The sequence below is a fragment of the Procambarus clarkii genome, chromosome 16 (assembly GCF_040958095.1).
Source record: "Procambarus clarkii isolate CNS0578487 chromosome 16, FALCON_Pclarkii_2.0, whole genome shotgun sequence".
Lineage (NCBI taxonomy): Eukaryota > Metazoa > Arthropoda > Malacostraca > Decapoda > Cambaridae > Procambarus > Procambarus clarkii.
Window position 1 is genome coordinate 31,502,444 of NC_091165.1, and position 21,239 is coordinate 31,523,682.

Here is a 21,239-nt window from a genome sequence, read left to right on the forward strand (position 1 = left end):
TGGTAGGTGGGTGAACAAGTGGGTGGATAGATTGGCAGGTGGGTAAGTGGGCATGCAGGCAGGTGGGTGGGCAGGGAAGTGGGTGAACAGATGGGTAATTACCTAAGTGTAGTTACAGGATGAGAGCTACGCTCGTGGTGTCCCGTCTTCCCAGCACTCTTTGTCATATAACGCTTTGAAACTACTGACGGTCTTGGCCTCCACCACCTTCTCACTTAACTTGTTCCAACCGTCTACCACTCTATTTGCGAAGGTGAATTTTCTTATATTTCTTCGGCATCTGTGTTTAGCTAGTTTAAATCTATGACCTCTTGTTCTTGAAGTGCCAGGTCTCAGGAAATCTTCCCTGTCGATTTTATCAATTCCTGTTACTATTTTGTATGTAGTGATCATATCACCTCTTTTTCTTCTGTCTTCTAGTTTTGGCATGTTTAATGCTTCTAACCTCTCCTCGTAGCTCTTGCCCCTTCAGTTCTGGGAGCCACTTAGTAGCATGTCTTTGCACCTTTTCCAGTTTGTTGATGTGCTTCTTAAGATATGGGCACCACACAACAGCTGCATATTCTAGCTTTGGCCTAACAAAATTCATGAACAATTTCTTTAGTATATCGCCATCCATGTATTTAAATGCAATTCTGAAGTTAGAAAGCATAGCATAGGCTCCTTGCACAATATTCTTTATGTGGTCCCTACAGGCCCTGGAAAACCCTGTCGGGGCTTGATGGACCATTGAATGGTCGTCCGGGTTCCGACCCGTCTTGTGTGAGTTCGTTGGTTGCTGTGCCCTTGTCTCCAGGTGACAGTCGCCACATTTTTTACCTCCATTATGCTGCCTGTTGGGTCACTGACACCTTGACCCGGAGTCTTGCGAGTTGTTTTCGGTTTTTCTCCAGTACTCTCCTGATGTTATTATTGTTCAGAGTCAGGCGGCATCCGTGTTGCAAGCTTGCTTTAGGTTGCTGCAACACTCTAGGTTGGTTTTCCGCCCGGATGCCCTGGGGCCGCCCTGTTTTGGTTAGGTACTATTCGCCCCTTTTCCCTCCCTGTTCCCGGCTCCTGACCGTCTGCGGGTTTCGGGGTCTGGGCGGGGTTTAGTTGGGACAGAGACTCAGGCGGTTTCAGGGGCTGCCTCGTTCGGGTTGGGGACGGATGTTTTTGAGCCTGTTCCTCCTGCCAAGGCTTCTGGGTCTTACCAGCAGTCCTTTCTTGCTGCCTTTTCCCCTGGACTCTTCCATTTCTTTAAGGGGTAGAGGGCGTGGAGGACGGCTCTGCCCCCGGGGCCTCTGTTGCGGGTTCCCGGGGCTGTGGGGGATGCTTGCTAGCAGTTCTGGGGCTGTTTGCCCCTGCCTGGGTTTTCTGCTTCTGAGCGAGGTTTTTCGTCCATCTATTCTGCTTGCTTCCCACATTTGCTGGCATGTTTTCATATCTATTGCATCGGTCAAGCCCCCCCCCCCCATTTCTGGTGGCCATTTTCTTCTGCCGGTTTCCCGGCGTGGCCACCAGGGCAGCAGTGTGGTGTGTTTACATGCGCCTGGGTGTGCGAGCTAGCGTTTTGGGTGAGTTTTTCATCTCTTTCAGGGGTTTCTTTGCTTCTCTTGTGTTTTCTGCCCATCTTCTGTTCCTCTGGGAACGCTTGGGTGTTGGTTTTTATACCGGTTTTTCTGTTTCTTGTCTGTTTTGGGTCTGGGCCCTAGGGTTTGGGCTGAGTGTCCGTCTGTTTATTCTTGCTCCCACACCTTGTCCCTCGGTTTTCGGTCTGTTTTGGCCGTTTCCCTAGGGGTCCTGTCTAGGGGGCTGTGCTTTGCCATTCTGTGGTGTATTTCCATCGGCAAATTTAGTAGTGTTAAGGATTGATGGTCTGGTATGTGGGGTCTAGTATTATGGAGTAGGGTCAGCAGTTAGAATTAACCCTTAAACTGCGCATGGGGTATATATATGCCCTGAGTAACATGCCCCACGGTGCGCATGGCATATATATACGCCATCGGGTGCCAGGCCCGATTCAAATGGCTCGCGGCTACACGGGGTTCACAGTAGCTTCCTCAGGGCTCTTGTAAACAGACCCCATTTTTTTTTTAAATCGTGGGCAATATTCTCAGGTGTGAGAGGCACAGTACTCTTGGAGCAACCAAGGCTGATGCACGCAGCATGAGCGAACAGCATTGCTGACCACAATGCTTGTGTCTTGTGACCACAGCATCGCCGAAAAATGTCAAAATAAATATATAATTGTTATTATTTAGCGATGACAATATTACAGATGACCCATGACTGTGATATAAATAACCAGGGTTGTGATAATAGCAGGATTGATGTAATAATTAGCGCTGTGGGAGGAGGGATGCTGAGAGACGGAGGGAGACAGCATCGTTTACTGACTGTGTACTCACCTAATTGTGCTTGCGGGGGTTGAGCTCTGGCTCTTTGGTCCCGTGTGGCTGTGGCGGCTACCTGTTATTGTTGGCATTCACCATACTAGGTCAGTGGTTCTCTATGGTGAACACAAATGTAGATACTTATATATAATGTGTGTATTAGTGTAATAACAGCAAAAGGATTATGCTGGGAGGAGCCATATGGGTGACAGAGGTGACGTCGTCTGCACGATTTGTCTAGCTGTTTAGAGGGTGGCCACTATGCTCTTTGGGCGCACTACAAGCTTAGGTGTACAGTTACGGTGCATAAAACATGTAGATATTTATATATAATATGTGTATATAGGATAATAACACTGCAAACAGTATTGTTGGGGGAGAAAGTTTAGTGCGTGTGACCTTGAATGAGTGAGGGAGCCGCCAGCCGCCATCTGTGTATAGCGACTACTCTTAGTGCCTGAACTAACTATATCAGCTTAGCTGTACAGTTGTGGTGAAAAAAATATATACATACTTATATATAACATCTGTATATAGTGTAATAACACCACAAATGGTATTGTTGGGGAAGAAAGTTTAGTGCGTGTGTTGAGGGAGTGGCAGCGAGTGGCTGGCTGGTGTGTGGCGGTAACTCCTCGTTGCTTTTCGACTCTCAATACCAACTTAGTGGTTCGTTATGGTGGCCAAAACATGCAGATACTTATATATAACCTGTGTATAGAGTGTAATAGCAGCAAAACTATTTGTTTATTGTTTTATAAACATAATAATTGAATCACTAATATGCACATCGTACTTTTGAGTATAGCGATTATTCACCACTTTTATTATATAAATATATTACAATACACACTATTGAATAATATTACTGCAAAAAAACTAAGAAAAAATCAATCGGAGATATTGAAACAATTAGGTAATAATATCTTTGTGGCAACTCCCACCTGTCAGCGCGGGTGACACTGACCGGGTCTGACGACCGCTCTGTCAACGCCAGACTTCCTCGGTCAATTGCGCCCAAAATATATCACCTACGATTTTTTTTTTATTTTTCCCGTGCTCAGGGGACACAAATTAACATGTTTAGAAGACGAAAAAAAAAATTGAATTTTTTTTTCTTGTGCACAGGGGTGTAAATGTCCCCAGGACCCCTGAGTAGTGGAAGGGTTAAGATGTATCCCAAGTAATGGAGATCTTAAAGGCCTGGCCCCCAATAAGATATAAACAGTGATAATTAATTGGCTACAAGACAATGTCAGTCTAGAGGTAGATCATTGATCTCCTACACAGGAAGAATGGATACTCCTTTAAAACTAACTTATTTATTTATTAACCCCTTAACAACTTCCCCCCCCCCCCATATACATTCACAACAATAACAATAATTACTTTACCACACTATCTTACGTTAAAAGCCTTGGTCCACATAAGCACGATACAAGGTTTTACAATGAGCACAAGCTAGGGTAAAGTCTACTAGACAAGGGACACTAGCAAAGACTCTAGGTAGCTTACTGGTACTACTGGAGCCCACGTGGTTCCACTGGGACCCTCTTAGAGTAACTTAGCAATATAAACACTAGTGATCACCTAATTAATTAATACACAGTAATACTCTACACATTAGAACACACTTATGCCAGAAAATATGAACACAATACAGTACTTATCTTGGTAAACTAGACACAGAAATAGGTAAGGGAGAGAAGCAGGAGGAAGGGTAGAGGGGTGCAGAGCAACTCAGTAGAGATCTTGACACCACGAACGCCAGCCAGAGAAGGAGGAGCGTCTCCAGTTTCAGCTTCCTCCAGCTGACTCACTGCCGGCCGACTACTCAGCTAATCGTACAGCAGCCCTATATCCAAGTTTACTCAGATCTACTTTACTAATACTTTCTAATCATTTGTAAACATAGTTGATGCCTATTTTATTAATTAATAATCAACCACAAGCTCAGTCTTTAAATGCTCTGTGAGAAACAAGATTCATCTTATGTCTGGCAAGGAAGATAAGAACAGACACACATCGGCAAGCGTTCCACATAATATAAAGTAGTTTATTTAGCTCAGTTTGACATCTGGTTTCCAACTGAGGAACCCAAGGTCGTAACAGGTTCAATTCCGGGTTCCTTTGGGTTCTTTGGTTTCATTCCGGAGGTTTCTTCCTCTTGGGCCCCCCTTTGTGGGTTCTGGGGGCTTTGTTTCCTAGTGTGTGACCCAGTTCTGCCTTCTGGGGGGGTTCTAGGGTCTTCCTGGCTTGCAGGCTGATCTTTTTGGGTCTTGGCACATGTGGTCGTGCTGGGGCCTTGGGTTTTATTGTCGAGGTGGGCCTTTTGATGCAGTTTTGTGCTTTCTTTGTGCCTTGTTTGCCTGGCCGGCGTAGTGCTCTCTGCCCACTGGTCGGTGGCTTGTATTTTTCTTTTTTTTATTTAATTTTCTTTTCTTTTCAAGTGTATGTGTGTGTGTACACATATATATACATATACATGTGTACACTTATGTGTGTACTCACCTAGTTGTGCTTGCGGGGGTTGAGCTCTGGCTCTTTGGTCCCGCCTCTCAACTGTCAATCAACTGGTGTACAGATTCCTGAGCCTACTGGGCTCTATTACATGCACACGCAAGCCTACTGGGCTCACACGCACACTGGGCGTATGCATGTGGGTGTATAATTTTATATATATATATATATATATATATATTATTAAATATGACCGAAAAAGTAAGATTAATAATTCTAACACGAATTTTCTCAATCTTTCGTACATTTCTTTTCACTGTTGGAGGTAAATAAAAAATCAATTCTCCAAAATTCATTTTTATTTCTAGTCTGACGCGACACGTGTGCGTTTCGTAAAACTTATTACATTTTCAAAGACTTTTAGTTTACAAATACACAACTGAATAGAACTTACGCATCTCCGATTTTATATCTACATTTGAGTGAGGTGGATGGGGTGAGGTGGCATTAATAGGGTATTAATTTCATCAACACAAGACAGAACAAGAGGTGGCATTAATAGGGTATTAATTTCATCAACACAAGACAGAACACGAAACAATGGGTATTGAATAGAAGTGTTTGTAGAAAGCCTATTGGTCCATATTTCTTGATGCTTCTATATTGGAGCGGAGTCTTGAGGTGGGTAGAATATAGTTGTGCATTAATTGGCTGTTGATTGCTGGTGTTGACTTCTTGATGTGTAGTGCCTCGCAAACGTCAAGCCGCCTGCTATCGCTGTATCTATCAATGATTTCTGTGTTGTTTACTAGGATTTCTCTGGCGATGGTTTGGTTGTGGGAAGAGATTATATGTTCCTTAATGGAGCCCTGTTGCTTATGCATCGTTAAACGCCTAGAAAGAGATGTTGTTGTCTTGCCTATATACTGGGTTTTTTGGAGCTTATAATCCCCAAGAGGGCATTTGAAGGCATAGACGACGTTAGTCTCTTTTAAAGCGTTCTGTTTTGTGTCTGGAGAGTTTCTCATGAGTAGGCTGGCCGTTTTTCTGGTTTTATAGTAAATCGTCAGTTGTATCCTCTGATTTTTGTCTGTAGGGATAACGTTTCTATTAACAATATCTTTCAGGACCCTTTCCTCCGTTTTATGAGCTGTGGAAAAGAAGTTCCTGTAAAATAGTCTAATAGGGGGTATAGGTGTTGTGTTATTTGTCTCTTCGGAGGTTGCATGGCGTTTCACTTTCCTTCTTATGATGTCTTCGACGAAACCATTGGAGAAGCCGTTGTTGACTAGGACCTGCCTTACCCTACAGAGTTCTTCGTCGACTTGCTTCCATTCTGAGCTGTGGCTGAGAGCACGGTCGACATATGCGTTAACAACACTCCTCTTGTACCTGTCTGGGCAGTCGCTGTTGGCATTTAGGCACATTCCTATGCTCGTTTCCTTAGTGTAGACTGCAGTGTGGAAACCTCCGCTCTTTTCCATGACTGTTACATCTAGAAAGGGCAGCTTCCCATCCTTTTCCATCTCGTAAGTGAAACGCAGCACGGAACTCTGCTCAAATGCCTCCTTCAGCTCCTGCAGATGTCTGACATCAGGTACCTGTGTAAAAATGTCGTCAACATACCTGCAGTATATGGCCGGTTTCAAGTTCATGTCGACTAAGACTTTTTGCTCAATGGTACCCATGTAGAAGTTTGCAAACAGGACACCTAGGGGAGAACCCATGGCGACCCCATCTACTTGCTTATACATGTGTCCATCCGGGCTCAAGAAGGGTGCCTCTTTAGTACAAGCTTGGAGTAGTTTCCTCAGAATATTTTCTGGTATGTCAAGAGGAGTACAGGCTGGATCACGATACACTCTGTCGGCTATCATCCCGATTGTCTCGTCCACAGGTACGTTGGTAAACAGCGATTCTACGTCCAACGAGGCTCTTATCCCTGTGGCCCGTGTGCCCCGCAGTAAGTCAACAAATTCCTTTGGAGACTTCAGGCTGAAGGCGCAGGGAACATAAGGAGTCAGCAGGCCGTTGAGTCGCTTCGCCAGTCTGTACGTGGGTTTGGGTATCTGGCTAATGATTGGCCGAAGTGGGTTTCCAGGCTTGTGTGTCTTGACATTTCCATACGCATATCCAGGTTTATATTCCCCAATGATCTTTGGCAGGTGGAGTCCGGATTTCTTGGCGTTCACAGTTTCGATCAGTTTGTTGACCTTTGCTTTTAATTCGGCTGTAGTGTCCTTCGTTACCCTTTGGAACTTAGTTTGGTCAGAGAGTATGATGTTCATTTTCGCCAGATATTCGTCTTTTTTAAGAATGACATATATTGGCGACTTGTCACCTCTCCTGACAACTATCTCCTTGTTCTCACGAAGGCTTTTAGCTGCCGCTTTAAGCTCGGGGGACAGTATGGTGCTTCTGTAGTTGCCTCGATTCTTTCCTCCTTCTGCAATAAGTTCTGCTTGTAAGGTATCTATCTATCTATCTATGTAAGGTACCTTCTTGAGCCCGGATGGGCACATGTATAAGCAAGTAGATGGGGTCGCCATGGGTTCTCCCCTAGGTGTCCTGTTTGCAAACTTCTACATGGGTACCATCGAGCAAAAAGTCTTAGTTGACATGAACTTGAAACCGGCCATATACTGCAGGTATGTTGACGACATTTTTACACAGGTACCTGATGTCAGACATCTGCAGGAGCTGAAGGAGGCATTTGAGCAGAGTTCCGTGCTGCGTTTCACTTACGAGACGGAAAAGGATGGGAAGCTGCCTTTTCTAGATGTAACAGTCATGGAAAAGGGCGGAGGTTTCCACACTGCAGTCTACACTAAGGAAACAAACATAGGAATGTGCCTAAATGCCAACAGCGACTGCCCCGAGAGGTACAAGAGGAGTGTTGTTAACGCATACGTCGACCGTGCTCTCAGCCACAGCTCAGAATGGAAGCAAGTCGACGAAGAACTCTGTAGGGTAAGGCAGGTCCTAGTCAATAACGGCTTCTCCAATGGTTTCATCGAAGACATCATAAGAAGGAAAGTGAAAAGCCATGCAACCTCTGAAGAGACAACTAACACAACACCTATACCCCCTATTAGACTATTTTACAGGAACTTCTTTTCCACAGCTCATAAAACGGAGGAAAGGGTCCTGAAAGATATTGTTAATAGAAACGTTATCCCTACAGACAAAAATCAGAGGATACAACTGACGATTTACTATAAAACCAGAAAAACGGCCAGCCTACTCATGAGAAACTCTCCAGACACAAAACAGAACGCTTTAAAAGAGACTAACGTCGTCTATGCCTTCAAATGCCCACTTGGGGACTGTAAGCTCCAAGAAACCCAGTATATAGGCAAGACAACAACATCTCTTTCTAGGCGTTTAACGATGCATAAGCAACAGGGCTCCATTAAGGAACATATAATCTCTTCCCATAACCAAACCATCGCCAGAGAAATCCTAGTAAACAACACAGAAATCATCGATAGATACAGCGATAGCAGGCGGCTTGACGTTTGCGAGGCACTACACATCAAGAAGTCAACACCAGCAATCAACAGCCAATTATTGCACAACTATATTCTACCCACCTCAAGACTCCGCTCCAATATAGAAGCATCAAGAAATATGGACCAATAGGCTTTCTACAAACACTTCTATTCAATACCCATTGTTTCTGTTCTGTCTTGTGTTGATACTTTTAATACCCTATTAATATCCCCTCCTGTTCTGTCTTGTGTTAATGCCACATCACCCTTCCCACCTCACTCAAATGTAGATATAATATCAGAGAGACGTAAGTTCTAATCAGTTGTGTATTTGTGAAGTCTTTGAAAATGTAATAAGTTTTACGAAACGCGCCCGTGTCGCGTCAGACTAGAAATAAAAATGAATTTTGGAGAAGTGATTTTTGATTTACCTCCAACAGTGAAGCGTAATGTACGAAAGATTGAGAAAATTCGTGTTAGAATTATTAATCTTACTTTTTCGGTCATATTTAATAATATATATATATATATATATATATATATATATATATATATATATATATATATATATATATATATATATATATATATATATATATATATGTCGTACCTAGTAGCCAGAACGCACTTCTCAGCCTACTATGCAAGGCCCGATTTGCCTAATAAGCCAAGTTTTCATGAATTAATTGTTTTTGACTACATAACCTACCTAATCTAACCTAACCTAACTTTTTCGGATACCTAACCTATAAAGATAGGTTAGTTTAGGTTAGGTAGGGTTGGTTAGGTTCGGTCATATATCTACGTTAATTTTAACTCCAATAAAAAAAAATTGACCTCATACATAATGAAATGGGTAGCTTTATCATTTCATAAGAAAAAAATTAGAGAAAATATATTAATTCAGGAAAACTTGGCTTATTAGGCAAATTGGGCCTTGCATAGTAGGCTGAGAAGTGCGTTCTGGCTACTAGGTACGACATATATATATATATATATATATATATATATATATAGGTTAGGTTTGGTCATATATCTACGTTAATTTTAACTCCAATAACAAAATATTGACCTCATACATAATGAAATGGGTAGCTTTATCATCTCATAAGAAAAAAAATTGAGAAAATATAATAATTCAGGAAAACTTGGCTTATTAGGCAAATCGGGCCTTGCATAGTAGGCTGAGAAGTGCGTTCTGGCTACTAGGTACGACATATATATATATATATATATATATATATATATATATATATATATATATATATATATATATGTCGTACGTAGTAGCCAGAACGCACTGGCTACTACTTCTCAGCCTACTATGCAAGGCCCGATTTGCCTAATAAGCCAAGTTTTCCTGAATTATTATATTTTCTCAATTTTTTTCTTATGAGATGAGGTACGACATATATATATATATATATATATATATATATATATATATATATATATATATATATATATATATATATATATATATGTCGTACGTAGTAGCCAGAACGCACTTCTCAGCCTACTATGCAAGGCCCGATTTGCCTAATAAGCCAAGTTTTCCTGAATTATTATATTTTCTCAATTTTTTTCTTATGAGATGATAAAGCTACCCATTTCATTATGTATGAGGTCAATATTTTTTTATTGGAGTTAAAATTAACGTAGATATATGACCAAACCTAACCAACCCTACCTAACCTAACCTAACCTATCTTTTTAGGTTAGGTTAGGTAGCCGAAAAAGTTAGGTTAGGTTTGGTTCGGTAGGTTAGGTAGTCGAAAAACAATTAATTCATGAAAACTTGGCTTATTAGGCAAATCGGGCCTTGCATAGTAGGCAGAGAAGTGCGTTCTGGCTATTAGGTACGACATATATATATATATATATATATACATATATATATATATATACATATATATATATATATACATATATATATATATATATATATATATATATATATATATATATATATATATACATATACATACAATTTCTTTCGGAAGGGTCTCCATTCCCTTTGCTGTTGACCGGGCGCTGGGGGAGCAGCTTGCTCTGTTGGCTCTCGCTTGGTCCCGCAGTTAGTGGGCGTTTTTAGTTGTCTTCCGGCCTCTGGTGGCGGCGGACGGCTTCTTCCCCTTTGAGGGGTTCGGGGCTGGTGGGGTGGTCTTCGTCCCCTGTGCTTCGGCGTATCATCTTGATTGGTGAGTTTGGATGTGGTCGATCCACCTCATCCTTCAGGGGTTCCCGTCTGCTCTATGCAGACACAGGCCTTGCGGATCTGTGGTTCTTCTGGACTTGTTCAGTCTGTGTCCTGGATTCTTTGCCCTCTTCTGAGGACTGTTGTCTCCGGTCTGGCTTCTGTTGAGGCCAGTTTCCTGGATGGTGGCCCTTCACCTCCGGGTCACTTCTTGGCACGTTCCTCTCCAGGGTTCCGGGACTGGCACAGTTGGTGGTGGGGCTTCATGCTTGCCGCTTTTGTTGCCTTAGTTTGTAATTGGCACTTGGCGTATTTACGCATCTTTACCGAATCTTGGTGCCCTGTCTGCGTCTGCTCGGGATTCGGTGTCTGGCATACCTCGACGACTGGCTGGTGTGGGCTCCCAGTCAGTCCGCTTGTCTGCTTGCCAAGGGTGTGGTTCTTTCCAGATCACCGGATTCAGTTTCCTGGTGATCTGGAGGCTGTTCCATCTGTTTCCGTCCCTGGTTCGGACCTGGCTGGGGTCTTGTTTAGGGCTCTTGGGCCACTCCTTGTCTTTCCCTCCAGAAGCGTTGCTGCGGCTGTGGTCCCGCCTTCGGCTGTTGATGAGGGGGGGTCCCGGGTCGCTCGGCGGTTGCTCAAGCGGTTGTGCGGGAGTCTGAACATCGACGTGCTGGTCTGCCCGCAGGGTCAGGTTTGGCTTCGGCGTCTGTTTGGTTCCTTCGGCGACTCCCCCTCTCTTGCAATCGTTGGGTTAGTCCACCGGGATCTTGTGTTGGTGCTGTGTCACCAGCTTCCTCTTTGGGGTTTCGGGATTCCGTGCCTTGGCACCTCCCCGAGCCTTCGCTTGATGCGTTCACGGACGGGTCATCTCTTGGCTGGGGCTTTGTGACCATTGCTCACCAGGTCAGCCGGGAATGGTGGGGTCTGTCCGTCCGTCGGGCTCACAGCACGGTTTGGGAGTTCGTGGCTGTCTGGTTTGCGCTTTGGGGGGTTCAGGTCATTCAATCCTCTACCATCCAGCTTCATTTTAGATTGTTCTCCAGTGGTTCATTGCCGGTACCACGGGGTTTCTCTTAGGTCTTTGACCTTTGGGGTTGGTCCCTTCGAGTGGCTCGTTTGCTGGATTCTCGGGGTTTGGCTAGCCGTGCGGTTCTTGCCCGGGGTATGTCCTGTGTCCTGGCAGACAGCCTATCCCGGTTCATTTCTCTGTTTGTGGATTGGCCGGTCGTTGCTGACTCGTTTCTTTGGCTCTGCCGAACGTATGGACTCCTAGCCATGGATATCTTCACGTCGGCGTGGTCTCGGCATCTCTCATTCTGTATGGCGCCTTTACCCGCCTGCAAGGCATTCACGGTGGATGCCTTTTGGCAGGACTGGTCGAGGTGGGGATACCTGTTCCTCTTCTCCCGATCCAGCTGTTGCTTCAGGTTCTGGCTCGGTTGGAGTCCATTCCCTAGGAGAGAAGCCCTCGTGGTCCCTTGGTGGCCGGCCCAGCTTTATTTTCAGACCCTGCTTGATAGGTGTCCGAACCCGGGGATTTTCCTCGGCTCCGCCTCTTTTGGCATGTTGGATCGGTCCTGTACGTGACTGGTTCGGCCTTCTCCTTGGCTCTTCGTGTCTGATATTTTGACGCGGGTGTATCACCATCTCTATGGTGATCAGGTGGCCTTGTTGATGATGTCCCACCAGCGAACATCATTTCTGCGACAATATTACATTTCCTGGTGTTTCTATTCACCATTTTTTTGCTCTTTGTATGTTGTCTTCTCTTTTGCATCAGGTTGTCTTGTCTTTTCTTGGGTTTTCAGGGCAGCTTTTTGATGCTTTTTACTGTCGCCTCGTATCGTGTGGCTCTGGTGGAGCCGCTCCCGCTTGCATTCAGGGTGGACGTCACATCTGCCTCATTCTGTACGCTTTCTCGTGTTTTGTTTCACCTCCAGCCTGCTCATGCGTAGCCTGAGCCGTCCTGGTTCTTGATCATGGTGCCCTCTTATCTTTCTTCTCCTCAGTTTGTGGTAGCCCCTTTGGTTCCAGATTATTTTTATAGGCCATATTTTGTTGGCATGGGCCTCTGCGGGTCGGGTCGGGGAGCTTCCAGCTCTCTTCTGGTGCAAGGGTTTCTGCTTTTTTGGTACTGGTGGTAGGTTTGTATGTTCGCAGCCTTTCTCCGTCCTTCTGGTGACGGTCGAGACGGCTGTTTTCCGGAGGGGTCCTTGGGTTATTGATGCTTGGTTGGTTCGACTGAGGTTGCGTCATGTGTTGTCTGGTTGCAGCTCTTTGCCGTTACCTGCGTACAGTGACTGGGGATGCGCTTTGGGTTGATCTGGTTCCCCTCATTCCCTGGTAGGTCTGAACTCCTTAGCTAATGTCCCGGTCTAATATAACATACATTAGCCCGATAAGCTCCAGGGAGCCTCTGGGGCTCACCCAGAAAATGGCGTTTCATTACATTCAAACCTTGTTTTTTTTTTAATTTTAGTTGTTGCATGACTTGTAATCCTTGCATATATATTTTTTTGTATTTCTGTATAATGCATTTCAGATAGTTATTTTCCTCTTTCTTTTGATGCAGGTATTGACTAATCTGCCACTTTCTGAACGTCTGGAGAAACTTAAAACAGTAATCAACCCCTTGGAGGGCCGAGTTATCTTTTCTGCAAAAACCCCTGTTAAATCCAAGTAAGTTTTATTTGGGTATTTCATTCATTTTGTGTCACTAACACAACTTATCTTATATTGGTTTCCAAAAATTATGTTAGTTACCCTACTGTTGCTCTCTCTGAGCCTAGTTCTAGTACAGTACAACCAAATCTTTGCTAAACACACCAGGCCTCTGAGACCCATCTGCCTCCTTTGTGAACTGGCGCTAGGTTGCTAGGAGTTCAGAGAACATCAATACCCGAGATAAAAGTCACCAGAAAGTAAAAGTGCAATAAAACAAGTGATTGCTTGAAGGAAATTAAGCATTCCTAGGTAAATGAGGCAAATTATCATTGCAATGGAGAAAATACCCTAACTGTGAGGCACTCAGCTGCTGGCCTGGCCCCATGCTGGGCTTGGGGAATAGAAGAACTCCCAAAACCCTATCCAGGTATGCTCCAGGTATACCAGATAGCAGCACAGGTCACCTAGGGTCTCACCCTGCCTCTTCATTCGTTCACCTGGTGCCATCATCTAGTCCCTTTGCTGGGCCCTTTAACAGCTTTTCACTTTCAGCTAAGAGGTGCTGGGTTTCCCTGGAACATTAATTCTGCTGATGGCAATGGCTTTGTTTTTATGCTTGTGTTTTTGTATACAGTGAAAGGTAGTTGTATATGTTGTTGCATGCATGTAAAGGCATGTTCCTCTACATGTTTAACTCCTCTCGAGTCACCTCACTTCAGGGCAATGCAGGAGGCTTGTTCTCTCATGGGGGAGGGTGCCTGTTCATGGAAAGAGAGTCTTTAAACTGTGTTGTGCATGTTAAAGACCTACTTATCATGCTTGGCCCTACTCCTGTTGCATGTTACTAGCATTGCACTTTAGCTGAGGTCATGCTTGGATTGTGTATGTGATCTTTTATAATTCTTGGCTCTCTGTGAGAGAGAGAGAGAGAAAAAGAGAGATGGAGAGATGATTTTTGCAGGAGCATGAGAACTTCATGCTTCTTGCCTTAATATTTTTCCTTCATTCGAGACTCTAAACATGCACTCTGCCTCCTAATATCGCCTTTCATCTATGTTACTTGGTTTCTGCAGTCGGGGATATGTCATGTGCTCTTTCCTGTAACTCGGGTGCAGCATTGGGCTGGTTGATACCTGGTTGATGGGGTTCTGGGAGTTCTTCTACTCCCCAAGCCCGGCCCGAGGCCAGGCTTGACTTGTGAGAGTTTGGTCCACCAGGCTGTTGCTTGGAGCGGCCCGCAGGCCCACCACAGCCCGGTTGGTCTGGCACTCCTTGGAGGAATAAATCTAGTTTCCTCTTGAAGGTGTCCACGGTTGTTCCGGCAATATTTCTTATGCTTGCTGGGAGGACGTTGAACAACCGCGGACCTCTGATGTTTATACAGTGTTCTCTGATTGTGCCTATGGCACCTCTGCTCTTCACTGGTTCTATTCTGCATTTTCTTATTTTTCATGGGCTCTCACTGTCATTCCTGTATCTCTTATTCTTTGTTCACAAATGTGCTTATCATGAATCCTCTGCATGGTAGTTTAGCCACTCATTATGCAGCCAACATTAACCACTTAACTGCACCAACTGAGTATTCTCGATCGGCGGGAAACTGCGCCAACCGAGAAAACCCTTTTTGATTTTTCGGTACCAATTCTAAATATGTACGAGGTCGGTTGTGTACAAAATGGACTCTTAAGGACCTGCAGTGAGAGGCAGCCGTCTTGGAAAAAATTTCCAGAATGCCCTAAGGCTGCTGGCTGGCTTAGTACTGAATTAGCAACCATGGGTGGCGCACACGCCTCTGGCTCCCAAACACCTGTCCGACACGGTTTTGAAAGATAACGCTCTGTTTATGAAATTCAAACCTTATTGTTTGAAGAACATAAGGGTCATAATATTGGTGAAGCTAGGGGCAATAAGGACCTAACACAAAGGTCGGACGCAAATGATACAGCACCTATGAGGACGATACAGCGAGCGTATCCAGTTGTAGCTCTGAGTGTCACCCTTGCAATCCTATGTTATCTCCAATTTATTTAGATGATACATAGATGAATCGTTTTCTGCATTCAGTGATGATGCATCTGATACAAATAGCATAGATGAACAGTGTTAGCGGCTTCCATGGTGGTGTTTTCCATAGATATTTTCAAGAATACCTGAATCTCTTTCTAACTGACAGACACTCTTTGAGGCTAGCTGAATCTCTTTCTGACTGACGGACACTCTTGAGGTAAGCTGAATCTCTTCCTGTGTGGGATCATACAAAGCGATCTTTTCAAGACTACCTTACAAATTGATTTTTTCCTATAATCTTTTCAATATTACCTTTTGCTTACATGCTTGACTACACATAACCTACAAGTACTATAGCCAAGGGTGTACGTGAGTGCGTTATTTGCAAGCACACAGAATGAAGAAACAGGAAGCAAAAATTTATCTGTACCTGGTGTACTGAGAGCGAAGTCGCACTGTATACCATGGCCTACTTCATTGATTATTACTCACTTCCGAAGCACTGAGTGTGTAATACAGTGTGTTACTGTGTAAATAGTGTGTGAAACTGTGCATATTGTAATTTTATTGAATTTTTAACAGGTAATATTGCGACAATAAACATTTATTGTGGACACATTACTGACACATGTATCACAGTTCCATGGAACATTATGAACGTTCTACTGTATACATATTGTAAAGGATACAAATATGTATCATATACGATAAAAAAAAACAAATAAAACCGCATTGGAAATACATAAAACAAATAATTGAAAATATATTTGTGGCAACACCCGGTGCTTGAATGGCCCGCACGACCGTGTCTGGGCGATTCACGCACGGGCGACCAGGCCCTGATGACATCACAGCGCACCTTGTCCATGTCCCTACAGCCAAAGTAAGTGGAATTTGGTATTTATTTTTACATAGACATGTTCAGGGAAGGGAATTTATCATTTTTACGAAGAAAAAAGAATTTTTTAGGAACTTTATTTCATGCGCACTGGGGGAGTTTCACAATAGACTCGGCGCAGCACAGTGGTTAAACATACCGTGCCTCTTGAGGCCCTGCTCAGCAACGCCAAAATGTTAATGGGAATTTTATGTTTTCAAAGCATTTTCTGGGGTGAGCCCCGTCGGCTCCCCGGAGCTATCGAGGCTAATATGAATGTATTAGTCCCTGGCATCAGTCAAAGTGCATAGAGCTCTAGGCCTACCAGGGACCACGAGCCAGAACCTGGCCCCCTCAGAGAGGCATGAGGAGCAATGGCCTATAAAAATCACCCTTGTTGTTGGAAGCATTCTATGTCTACCATCGACCGATCAGGCACCCAGAAAGGTAAGCGCCCTAAAACAAATCCTTATTCTAGTGAAAATATTGTTACTGAAAGCTGACCTAGTGGATAGAACTCCCCAAATGAAAATGAGCAAACGAGCATGACGTCACCACGTTACCGCACCGCTGTCTGCACAACCCCCCTCCCTCCCCTGGATGGGGAAGGGGGAGCCCCAGAACCCCGAGTTGGCTATCCACCCTGCAGTTCTGTGGCTGATGTGATACTGGCAAGGTTGTGTGCCTCTGGCTCCAGCATATTCCATTTCTGTGCTTTGTGGCATGTGAGCCAGGAGTAATTTCTTCAGTATTCGGGCTGTATGTGCCTAGGGTTGCCTTCCTTAGGTGCTCTGTAAGTACTGCCCTTGGGGACTTGGGGGTTACCTTCCACAAGTCTCCATGGGTTCTACCTCCGCTGTATCTTTTGCTGCTCGGTGATTGACTGCCCTTGGACTCAACTGGGGTGTTTATTGCTTTCCTGTTTGCCTCTGGGTAGGGGTAGTTTTTGTCACTGTTTGGGGGCATAGGGTACTGTGCAATAAGTTTTCTCCACTCATAGTGGCCGGCTCTGTTCCGCCTGGATGCGTTGTCCTTTTGCGGAGGTTTCTTTTTCTTTTTTTTCCTGCCTGGGGGGGGGGGGTCTGCTTCTTGGTTTGGTCACACCCTTTATTCTTTGGTGGTCCTCCGCTAGGCTCCCAGCGAGTGTACACATCCTGGGGGTTCAGCTGTGGCAGTTTGCTTGGTAGTTTTTGGGCACCAGGTAGCACTACCCTGCCTGGGTTTCCCTTAGCAAGGTAACGTGACCAAGAGCCCTGGAAACCCCGCGGGGGATCTTTGGTCTGATGGACGCGACCCCTGGGTCCTCTCTCGCTACATGCGAGTTTGAAGGCTGCTCTGTCCCCCTGTCTCAAGGTGACACTCACCGATTGTGCCTCCGGTGTGTTGCCTTTTGGGTCGGTGACACTTTCGACCCAGAGTCTTGTGAGTTTTGTTCCTTGTTCGTACTCGAATTCACCCAGTCCTTTGATCATGATTTGCGGGTGCAGGCAGTTTCGGCGTTGCATGCTTGATTTATGCTGCCACAATGTGCTAGGTTGATTGCTTTCCAGGATGCCCCGAGACTGCCCTGTTTTGGTTATATTGATCCGGACTTGGGGGTGTTAGTCGCCTCAACTTTGGTTTCTACCGCACCCCTCTTTCCTTCCCCTTCTGTTGTTCGTCCTGGTCCTCCCTCCATGCTTCTGACTCCGAAGCATCAGAGAACTTCGGAGTCGAGGCAAGGTTTAGTTAGCTTTGAGACTTGGGTGGTTTCAGGGGATGTCCCTTCCAGGGTGGCGACAGAGGCATTCTACCCTGGTCCTCCAACCAGAGCTTCTGGGTCTGACCAGTGGGCCCCCTTTGTTTCTACTTTTTTGGCTCCTGCCTTTTCTTTTGAGGCAGGAGGTTTGGAGGACGGCTCGGCCCGGATCCTCGTGGTGGAGTTCCCGGGATGGGAGAGGGGTTGACTTGGGGGCCTTGGGCCCCATTGAGCCCCACTTGGGTTTTTGTACCCTCTGAGCGGGGCTTGGTGTTACAGGGTGTGGGGTTCTCTTTTTTCCCCATCCTTGTACGAGTTGGATTTGGCGTCTACCCCTCCCCAGGTTCAGTTTCGTGATCCCATGGGTTCTTCGGTCCCGTCTTTCCAGAGGTTTTCTGCCTCTCGCATCCCGCTAAATGTGGCGAGGGAGGCCATTGCGGCTTACCTCCTGCGCGACCCGGATTACGCCATCATAATGGATATTTCTTCTTTCGTGTATGGAACGTCTTGTCCCTACTGGGTTCGTTATGAGGTTCGGGAGTCGTCTTGGCTTGCTGACTGCCCCTTTTTCTCGTTGGAGGCATGACATTTTCTGTCATTCCCGCACGCTTAATTGGCGCAAGACTCATACAGTGGTCCAGGTTTTCCTGGGGACGAGTTTGAGCACCTCAATGCGTATTTGTTAGCCGCTGCCCTTCCTCAGGGTGTCGGTGTGGTGCAGCTGTATGTGCAGGTTCCTTCCCTTTTAGCTGCCTTGGTCACTGAGGACTTGCGCACCCATGGTCTGTTAGATTCGGTCTTGCGTTTCTTTTCCCGTCTTGAGCTGTCCTCTGACTGGCAACCCTTAACATGCTCGGGGTTTAACCCTCAAACCGTTAGGGGCCCAAATGGAATTCACACCCACAGGTGCAACAAAAAAAAAAATTCCAAAAAATTCTTTCGTCTTATAGAAGTGTTCATTTTTGTTCCCTGATCATGGAAAAAATAACAAAAAAATCGTAGGTGGCATATTTTAGCCGCAATAGGGTAGGGAAGTGTGGCAAAAAAGGGGCGTTGGCAGAGCCTTCGCCAAACGAGGTATACTCCGCCCGAGCTGTCAGACGGCAGTTGCCACAAATATATTATTACTGTCTCCACTCGATCATCCGGACTATATGGGAAGGACCCCCAGCCGGATTATCACATTTTTCGGATAATGGTACTTTTTCACCTACGAGTCCAAAAGTGACCATTTCCAACTATTTTTATACTACAAACAACATAATTTGAATTGCCTTACCACATACAATTATTAAATATTCAACTAGAAACCTCAACTTACCTTGTTGGTGTTCGTCTTCTTGATTGATGCCACACATCTTGAAGTTAAAAATTCTTAACAATTTACGTAACCTATACTAACACAACACTAAAATGTACACTTAAAATTACTGTACAGTTCATTAAGCTAAGTTAGTTTTGACTGCCAGCTGCTGAAGCCTCACTAGTTAAAGGCATTTGGGTTGCCTGTGAGGGCTCACTTGTTGAAGGCGCTTGCTTGCACCTCACTTGTTGAAGCGCTTGCATGCCCTCACTTGTTGAAGGCGCTTGGCTTGCCTGTGATGCCTCACTTGTTAAAGGCGCTTGCTTGCGCCTCACTTGTTGAAGGCGCTTGGCTTGCCTGTGGCACCTCACTTGTTGAAAGCGCTTGGCTTGCCTGTGGCACCTCACTTGTTGAAAGCGCTTGGCTTGCCTGTGGCGCCTCACTTGTTGAAGGCGCTTGGCTTGCCTGTAGCGCCTCACTTGTTGAAGGCGCTTGGCTGCCTGTGATGCCTCACTGGTTGAACAACATGTAACTTGTCTTTAATTGCTAGGACAATCTTCTTCCTCTTAACACTTCCAGAACGATTGATGCTGCTACCAGACATATTCTTGGCCAAAAATGTTCAAACTTACTATGAAAACTTAGAAAGTTATTTAAAAAAATATTTCACTAATGGCGCAGCACTGTGAGGCCGCACTGGTTGAGGTGTATAACAGTGACTTGTCTTTAATTGTTAGGACAACTTTCTTCCTCTTAACACCTCCAGAACGACTGATGCTGCTACCAGACATAGTCTTGGCCAAAAATGTTCAAAGTTACTATGAAAATAAAAAAGTTATGTAAAAAAATATTTCACTAATGGCGTAGCACTGTGTATAACACGAGGGACGGACGCACATGGGTTGACCAGTGTTGGACGGGTCCACTTGGGGTGGGGCAGCTATAGCACGTTACGTAGGCCGCCCGGAGGAAAAAAATTCACAATATTTTTGAAGGAAACTTCAGCCTGTGCTCAATGCTTTTAGGAAACTTATTTATTTGTTATTACATAATTACTAGTACTTATTTCATTTGTTTTTGGCTATGATTAATTGTTCTAAAATTAATGGTAATTCCTGTACCCAGGTGGTCCCTCCTGACACACCCCTCCCACCCTCCCAACACCACCCACCCACCCCACCCCCTCCTCCACAGTGCGTCTAGAGCCACAGACGGGATTAATACGGTATGGCCGTATTTTCATCCGGCCAAACCAGCTTTTATCCGGTTCCTGTGGCCATTTTGGCCGGATATTGTGATAACTTTATCCGATCACAATTTTGGCCGTATAAGGGCGTTTTCCGGATGTTTGAATCCCGGATAATTGCGGGGTCAGTACCTAGTTATTTCAATGTCTCTGATTGATTTTTTCTTAGTTTTTTTGCAGTAATATTATTCCATACAGTGAATTGTGGTATATTTATATTATAAAATGTGTGAACCATCGCTGTACTCAAAATTATGGTGTGCATATTAGTGATTCAATTATTATGTTCATAAAACAATAAACAAATAGTTTTGCTGTTGTTACACTATATACACAGGTTATATATAAGTATTTGCATGTTTTGTACACCATAACGAACTACTAAGTTGGTCTTGTGAGTCAAAAAGCAACGAGGAGTGAAACACCAAACACCAGCGAGCCACTCACTGCCACTCCCTCCCTCAACACCACCTCACTCACCCTCATTCACCTCCCACAATACTGTTTCTGTATTTATTCACTATACACAGACGTTATATATACGTATTTACATGTTTTGTTCACCATAACTGTACATCTAAGCTTGTATGGTGAGTGAAGGCCATAAGATGTAGCTACTCACACAGTCAGCTGATCGGCGGCCGCCCTCAAGGCCAGACGCACTAATATTTGTTCTCCAACAATATTGTTTGTGGTGTTATTACGCTATATACACACATTATATATAAGTATCTACCTGTTTTATTCACCATACCTGAACAAATAAGCTGGTATGGTGCCCAAAGACCATAGTGGCCATCAGTAAACAACATGCCAAGTCGTGCAGACGACGCTCCTCCCTCACCAAAATGGCGACTCCCAACCTCCTACTCTCGCTG

The 21,239-nt window shown here is 44.8% G+C and overlaps 1 protein-coding gene across 1 annotated transcript in view; it reads left to right on the forward strand.

The window, feature by feature from the left end:
- DNAlig4 (DNA ligase 4) overlaps positions 1 to 21,239 on the forward strand; it is a 594,766-nt gene that overhangs the window by 275,845 nt on the left and 297,682 nt on the right. Inside the window, exon 9 of the mRNA XM_045745582.2 lies at positions 13,099 to 13,205. Coding sequence (XP_045601538.2) covers positions 13,099 to 13,205 — 107 coding nt within the window. The remainder of the gene's footprint in view (positions 1 to 13,098; positions 13,206 to 21,239) is intronic.